This window comes from Limulus polyphemus, unplaced genomic scaffold (genome assembly GCF_000517525.1).
Source record: "Limulus polyphemus unplaced genomic scaffold, Limulus_polyphemus-2.1.2 Scaffold3359, whole genome shotgun sequence".
NCBI lineage: Eukaryota > Metazoa > Arthropoda > Merostomata > Xiphosura > Limulidae > Limulus > Limulus polyphemus.
The window spans coordinates 113272-121701 of NW_013668969.1; the positions used below are offsets into that span (position 1 = coordinate 113272).

General features: G+C 31.9%; 1 protein-coding gene across 1 annotated transcript in view; it reads left to right on the forward strand.

The window, feature by feature from the left end:
- Positions 1-4044: 4044 nt before the first annotated feature.
- LOC106469215 (OTU domain-containing protein 3-like) overlaps positions 4045-8430 on the forward strand; it is a gene marked incomplete at its 3' end in the record, with an annotated part of 12725 nt that continues 8339 nt past the window's right edge. Inside the window, exons 1-2 of the mRNA XM_013929683.2 lie at positions 4045-4269; positions 6022-6228. Coding sequence (XP_013785137.1) covers positions 4262-4269; positions 6022-6228 — 215 coding nt within the window. The remainder of the gene's footprint in view (positions 4270-6021; positions 6229-8430) is intronic.

Genomic DNA, 8430 nt, shown 5'->3' on the forward strand with positions numbered 1-8430 from the left:
TAACACTATAAGCTATGCATTTTTTTAAATATAAACTTAATCTAAACAGCGTTGATATTAAAATAAATACATAACAACAAATTTGTTACCATATACCACAAAGATACATTTCATTACATACTGCACAGGTCGTAGAATAACTGTAGAGTACATCAGTTGTTCTTGGTCACATCATTTTTGATTAATTATTCAAGCTTTACTTATTCATCCATAAATTTCTCTGAAATTGATATTGTTAAAACTCGATAACGTTTGTTTGTTTTAGAGAAAAGCAACATTAGGCTATCTGCTGTGTCTACCACGGGGAATCGAACCTGGATTTTACTGTTGAAAGTTTTCAAATTTACAGCTGTCCCACCAGGGGTTCGTTTGTTTGAAGGCAAGCACAAAGCAACACAATGGGCTATATGTGATCTGCCCACCACGGGTATCGAAACCCGGATTCTAGCGTTTTAAGTCCGCAGACATACCGCTGTGCCACTGGGGGGCTCCACCAGGGGTCCCATATTGCAAAGAGCTAAATATGCCATCACACACTATCCCCTGTATTTATTTTTTGATACATTTTGTGCAGCATTTGCAAATGAAATTAAAATACATTTTTTGGGGTATTTGTAGTTTACTGTATAGATCATAGTGATGCAAAGGTCAGTTTTAGGAATTTTTGAAATTAGAAATGTAAAATATTTGTAACTATACTGCACAACATCTAATGTTATAAAAATATGACAGAATTCTACATTTTGTTTTCATCAGGAATTATTTCTGTGATAAAGATTAATTGCAGATTTTTGAGATAAAAAATATTATGGTAAAAGAAACTTCAACTAACCATATTAAAATGTGAAAAATATCGTTCTGAGATAGCGAATTTCATTTTTATTTTGTTATGGTTTTGTTTACTGTTACTTTGGTACCCGAACAGGGACCCTTTCGTATAGGGTATTTGAGTTTTGACTGTTGAGTGGATTGTTTTTCACTTCAATGTTGAGTCATTAATTCAGCAATAATTTAAGTTTAATTAGGGATAAATTAACTTGTAGCAAAGAATAACTGTTACTATTGAAATTAGTGAAGCTGGTGTGGCAAGTTTGAAACAGTCTGTGTTACTATTGATGTAACAGGTGCAAATGCTAACATGAATGATCACAGATCTACCTGCAACAGAAAGCAATATCCAATGTTGAAAAGGCTCAGAATTGACAGCAACAAGCATACAACTGTAAGAGATGCTCAGACACATTTAAAGTAGGTAACTTAGTACTATTAAGGCCACATCTATTATTTTCTGCAGTAAATGATTTTACTTGGACCTTTCGAAATTACTAAGTGTGTTACTCCATTAATGTATGAATTAACAGATTAAAGATCGGGTAGAACTATAGAACGATTTCATGTTTCTAATTGGAAGAGTTACAAATATTTTTCCGGTGAAACTTCTTTGTACACGGGAGTATATAGTAGTCATCCTAGGCAATTGCGACAAAACGGGAATGTCGACTACAGAAGACTTGAAAGTCGTCCCCCCACAAGACAAAGGACTTCTCCTAATGTGGCCTCTTCTCATCCTTTAACAGATCCTGCTAATGATTTACTCGTGTCTACTGCTCAACCTAATCAAAGTACATATGACCATGTTGCAACGTTGATTATCACAGTTTAGCTGGTCTTTGAACTCTTAATAAACTTCCAGTAAGCCAAACCAGAGCCAGAAGCTAGAAAAGATCAAGCTGAAGATTCGAGAACATGAATTGTTTCTCCGTATAAGGTATCTATCTGTATTAAACTGTAAATGATTCATGATGTCAATATAAAGAGGGAGTTAAAGTAAGGATACAAGAATACTTGGAATGCTACTTTGTCGTATCTATTGCTGATGTGCTAAACTTTACAAAACGATACGGGCATCGGCAGAGAAATAAACAAGAAGCACATAATTGTGACATTATACACATCACAATTTTTCTCTCCGTAGTTTCAGGGTTCCATAATTTATAAGTTTTTACAGTTTTCCAATAAAGGTCTCGACTGACTCCCCTGTATTAATGTGATACTTCCTGCTAAATAATCTTTTACCCGATACTATGTTACCTAACACTTCTGGGTACAAATCAGTCAAGGTTTCTTTAAATTATTCTCAATGCTCAAAAGCCATTTCTGATCCAAAAGCCTTCCACCATTCTAATGGCCCTTCCCTCGTATAAAAAGCCCCTGTTTCCACCCTTTTATTCTCTGGTACTTGATACATATAAAAATATTTTTCTAAACTCTTAAGAAACTATAAGGCTTGAAATTTGACTTACTGTGGAATTCTTAACAGGCAAAGGTAGTGAGTTGAGTGCAATGACGTAAATCAATGAATTTTTCACAGGGATAATGATAGAATGAACTTTTGAAATAACATTAAGTTCTAAATATGATACTTCTAGAAATTTGTATACTAAGATTAGCTGTACGAAGCTTGTAGAAAAATCAATTCAGGGTCTTTCAGATGTTATTAAAAGGTGGGCGAAGACATATAATATCATCAATACAAGCCTTGGAACATTCACTTGCTCCTGCTAAAGCCTTGTCCACAAGTCTTTGGAAGGTGACAGGTGCATTTTTGAGACCGAAAGGTATCATTTTAAATTGATAAAGCCAATTATCATTTATCAGTTATGAAGACAGTTATATGTTGATCCTCCACTTTTACAGGTATTTGCCAATATCCACTTGATAAGTCTAACGTACTGATACAGGTCGCACTTAACAAAGCATTCAAATTATAGCTTATATGAGGCAATGGATATCTGTCAGATACTGAGAGTTGGTTTTATTTTCTGTAGTCCACACAGAATATAAGATCATTAGTCTTCTTCTTGGCAATAACTACTGAAGATGCCCAAGAAAAAGTGAAGGGTTCAATTAATCCATCACGGACCATTTCACCCACTTGATCATGTAGGATTTGTAATTTAGTGAGAGAATAGCGATAAGGTTTACCAGATACTGGCTTTTCACTAGTGGTTATAATACTATGTTCAGACAAATCTGTGAGGCCAGGTTTATTGTTAAAAATATCTGCATATTTCAACACAAGTTGTTTTAATTGTTCACAGACTTTACTCTTCAAATGTGAACATTGTACTTCTTTGATTAGTACTTTTTCAACTTCGGAGTCACACCTAACACATGGCATATTTAATTCAAGAACACTTGTGTAAAAGTTTAGGGTATCTTCGTTTTTTCTCAATAAAGCCTAATCCAATGAGACGAGATACAATCAAATCTTTAACGACAGCAAAACATTGATCTACATGCTATTTGTTACCAATACTTTGGCTTCAAAACATCTTAGCGGTTGACAGTTAGTCATTCTATGAGCACGACACATATTACCTTTACTCCAAGTTTTTAGTTTAAGTGTTGGATTATTTCTCTTGATTTATTGCTTTATTATTTATTTATTTATTACTAAATAATCCGACTTATTATGTATACGACCTCCAACTTTCACACCATTAATTTTTAGTGTTAGGTGTGTCAGATCCGTTGTAATTGTAGTTAAATAATTGATTAAGTTGTTTTTTTTTAAGGAGAGGAAAATTGGGATATTTTATACAAAGTGATTAATGTCATTACTTCGTTTTTCTAAGGAGGGAAGGAGTGTTTACCGTTACAACGTTATTCGACTTTCTTTTTTCTAAGAGACAACAATACCTACTTTAATCAAACTAAACAAACTGATAATTATATATGTTTTCTGCACGCATTAAAAGCCAACATTTTCCGAATACTCTTTCAATTGTAAGTTATAACGATTTTTTCTATTTCAGTTAAATGTATTTTGATCTTTATAGCATCTGGATATGTATATTTTTTACAAAAAATACCAGAAACTAGAAATTTTATGTAAATATCCATTTTAATTTTTTAAACTTTTGATTACATATCGTGCTGGAGTTTTTGTTGGGCCTAGAATTTGCAGTAGTCATATACTTTATATGTAGATTTACGCTGAGAATAATCTTAATAATGATATTATATCTAAATAACCTTAGTTTTGTAAGAAACAAACAGGCGTAAAGTTATACGTCTTCCGAATATGAATAACGCTGATATTATTAGCGTTCGTACAAACAACCAACTGCAACAAACATCGAATTTCTAGTGGTTTAATCATTATCCCAGGTGTCGTTGGAACCAATCCGTTAGCGAGAGAACGGTGTTTGCTATACTTGTTAAGTTGTTTTATTCGTTGTGGAAGGTGATATTTCTGATGAAACGGTAATCAAAGCTCAATAGAGTATTCTATTGAATATTTAGGTATAAATGTTCTTGTTCTCTACTTAATATTAATCCAGGAATATTTTAAATAACCGTTTATGGTGAACTTATGTTTTTGTTTTTTGAATAGCAGTGTTTTCTAAAGAAGAAAAGTTACATTGTTACTTGCGGTTGTACGCGTCTCAGCTGGATTAGTTAGAGGTCAAAGGCCGAAATCTGTTTCAGTTTGTTCGTTAGACTTTACGTTTTTAAGTATTTTTAAATAAATTAAATCAGTTAACTCAGTTTTTCAATTTTTTTTAAGCCTTGAAGTTCCAAGTCAAAAGTATTTCAATGAGTTTTGAAATTAAAATAATCTATAAGGCATTAGATCTTGAAGTGTAACTAAAATTCTAGTGCACATCTGTGCCGACTTGTTCGACCAACTTCTGTAAATCCATTTCCCAGTCTAGACGTTATTAGAGTCATTTGACTTTTGGAAAATGAAATCTTGAAATTTAGGTACTATGATATGCGAGTTTTTTTTCTAATTTGTAATTTTTAAGTGTTTTCTACTTTGATTTATTCTTCAATTTGAAATATTTTTGGATCGTAATTTATATTGTATTCATCAACAACTGGTCTAAAGTTTTTAAACTCCTTTCATCATTGATTTTTCTCTTTGATTTTTTATGATGTATTTATTAGGCCAAAAACTCTATCTCATGATCTAATCAAATCATGAAACAAATATACATTTGTTTTCTCATCAGTCGTATGAGACATTTTGATGAATGTGTGGAATTAATGCAGTCTATAGATATAATTTTCTGTTTTTTAGTGTAAATACACTACTTTTTTTTTCTGACATAGCTTGTATCACATTTTATTATTGAGTACCTTACATAATTAAGCTATAGAAGTATAAAGTTTGAGGATTTAGCTAATGTAAACTGTGATGAAAGGCTATGTGAAATATCTACATGCCGACACACACACACACATATATATATATATATATATAAATGTATATATACTGTAAGATATGTATACTGTAACTAATGGTTAGGTTAAGTTTAAAGTGGCATAAAACTGTAAGAAACACACCAAATCTCATAGAAAACATGTAAATCCATACTTAGGTACAGAAAAGATGGAAAACACACTAAAAAATTAACTAAAAAATATTAACTGTGAAAAAGAAGAAGAATGCACACACCTTTCTGTACAGAAATATCATAAGTCTTGACATTTCCAAGAGACTACACAAGGAATCTAGCGTTAGAAATGTATTAAAACTATAAAGAAACGTTGTTCTGAATCTTGTCAATCTTTTAATTTTGAAGACACTTCATAAAACATCTAATGTTCAGAAATATAATAAAATTTTTTAATGCTTTATATACTGTATGCTGTAACTAATGGTTAGGCTGAGTTTAAAGTGGCATTTTTTAATAATCCGTTACATATACGTGTATGGTTCCATGGTCAACTCTAAGCCTGGCATTTGTTTTTAGAAAATTTGTCGCAGTACCAGGCTGTTGCTTTAATGCGAGTCCTTTATTTAGCATTCTTTTAAACTGTGTGAATTGAAAAGAGTTGTTTTTGAAATAAATAAATCAATAATGTATAACTATTAGGGATAGCTAAAATTGGGATAATGGTTATCTCCAATCGTATGCTTCATGGTTATATTATTTTGATTTAAGGGATAATTCCATCAATGTAATAAGTATTATAAGGAATTTTTTCTGTGTCTTTTTTTTTTTCCAGGGATGAACACATGGGACGTCAAAAAACTGATACTTCAGCTAAGAGTGGGACAAAACGGGGTGAGAAGAATATTGTCAAGCCAGCACACCAGAAAGACAGACAGAGCAAGTTTCATGACTCGTATCTGGCCGATGATGAGAACTTTGCCAGTTTTAATAATCAGTTAGCAGTGATGAACCTTAGCTTAAGGGAAATCCCAGGAGATGGGTGAGTTTTAATGAACTGATGATTGTATTATAATATAAATTCAATAAATGTTGATCAGCACAGTCCTTGTCAATTTAGCAGCCTGTAGTGGTTCATTACCCACTTCACGTACATACAGGATGTAGAAAAGCTGATTGTACAGTAAATAGTTGAACATTGGTATAACAGGGAAACAAAATAGTAAGATGGTGCGCCAATAAGATGGCCAAAGCAAAGTGGTCGCTTTTGGTGTTGTGTTACTCTTTGAATGTGACTGTAGTTTCTCTGTGTCAGCTTGATATAGATAGTAATACATGTATTAGTATTTTCTCTATACTGTGCTCATATTTTTGATTTTTTTTAGAAGTGAATTTGTTTTTAGTAAGTATTTCAAGAGGTCAAATGAGGACCAATTTTCAGGTAATTTCAAAAGTCATCAATTTCGTAAAAATAATTTAATTTTCAAAATTTTTTTATAATTTGAATTTGTGAATCAAATTGAGAAGTATGGAAATTAAAAAACAGTAGAGAAAGGATTTTTCTATGAGCATATTATCCAAGTGAGTCAATTTAATTCTTTTTATACAAAGTTCACAGACTGTTATAATAATGGTGTAAATGTCACTTGGTTCTGTGCTACTCGTTGAGGATTGTTTTTGCGATTGATTGGTAATACCATAAACATTTCTCCAAAAATTTCCTGGTTCTGTCTTATTTTCATTATACTCTGCTAGAGAAACAAGTGTGACGTCTAAAAACAACCACTAGGTAGATCATTACGAGATGCACGTAGAAGGACTCTTGACTCAGTCGACTAGTATTCCATCTGTGTTAACTTAAAGTCTTCTTTTAATGTTAGTCATAGTCTTAGACAAGTTAACATCTACAGGGATTGAAATATTACATTCCCACATTCTCAAGGAATTTAACTTTGCTCGAGGAATTTCTTTTTTTTTTTAGTTCCTATTCCCCAATAGGGAGTGCACAATATATCCGTATTCCTTTAGTTATGACCATTGAAAGTGAACATATATTTCATGGATTAAATAACACAATAATTCATAAGGAAATGCAATGTTACATGAAGGAATGCATTCTTTCCGTAATTTTATTTCATTATTTTTATCCCTGATCTATTTGTAATTTTAGTCTAGTCTTAATCAGGGGGGGGGGGGGTCTAATTTAGTCATTGTCTTAGTCTTGTCATTAGTGAGAATGGAAGGATAGGGAAAACAAATTTAAATTTTGCAAAGTAGGAGTCGTCTTCATCTAAAACAGTTTTATTTTTCTTTTGAATGGGTTGCAGTTAATTTAAGGGAAGACTTGATAAATATTTGAATGATAAGGGCTAGCTTTGAGTGTTTTATTTTGAAGCTTAGTGGATGAGATTTCCTAGATGGATCAACAGGTCCCTTGTTGTATTTAAATTACGTGTTATATGTCAAGTAAAATGATCAGACATTTTATCTTGGTCCATGAATCTTGTCTTTGTTACAGTCTTAGTATGATCTAATCTTAGTCTAAAATGGGCAAACATTTTAGTCAAATCTTTCACAGTTTGTATTTTCAGTTATTCTTTCAAAATCTTATAATACATACCTTACCAGGAATTATAATAATAATTAATATTGTATAATATTGTATAATATTGATTATAGGACCACAATATATGTTAATTTATGATAATACAGTAAATGTGAATAACTTTAGCATAAACCAAAATATGTTCTCTAAAATGTAGGATTAGTTAGCTAGCTAAATTATAAAGAGATAAAAAAATCAAGTTTTAGCCCTTTTTTTAATTATAGAAAACTAGCATTTAGCCCATCAAAAATGACAGGGCAAGTACTAACACCCCCACCCCATAGTATACCCTAACCTAACATTTCATGACTAACTGAAATAAATAAATTTTGTGAAATCAAGCATGACCAACAAAGAGGCAGAAAAGTGCAGTCGAGACAGTCAAACTTCGGTAAATTCCTTTGTAAGCCAATCAAAATTAAGATCATTCATGAAGTGAGTTTGTGGTGTATTCATAGAATAATTATTGGTAAAAATCAGTTAGATTAACAACTCCTGATATATAGAAAAGCCATTGCATATTGGTAACACTACATTCCAACAATGGTCTTTATGTCATTTCCCTTAGCAACAAAAGTATAACCTAATATTGTTGTTAGTCTGTGTACTGAAAGTATAAAATGAAATGTATAGACAACA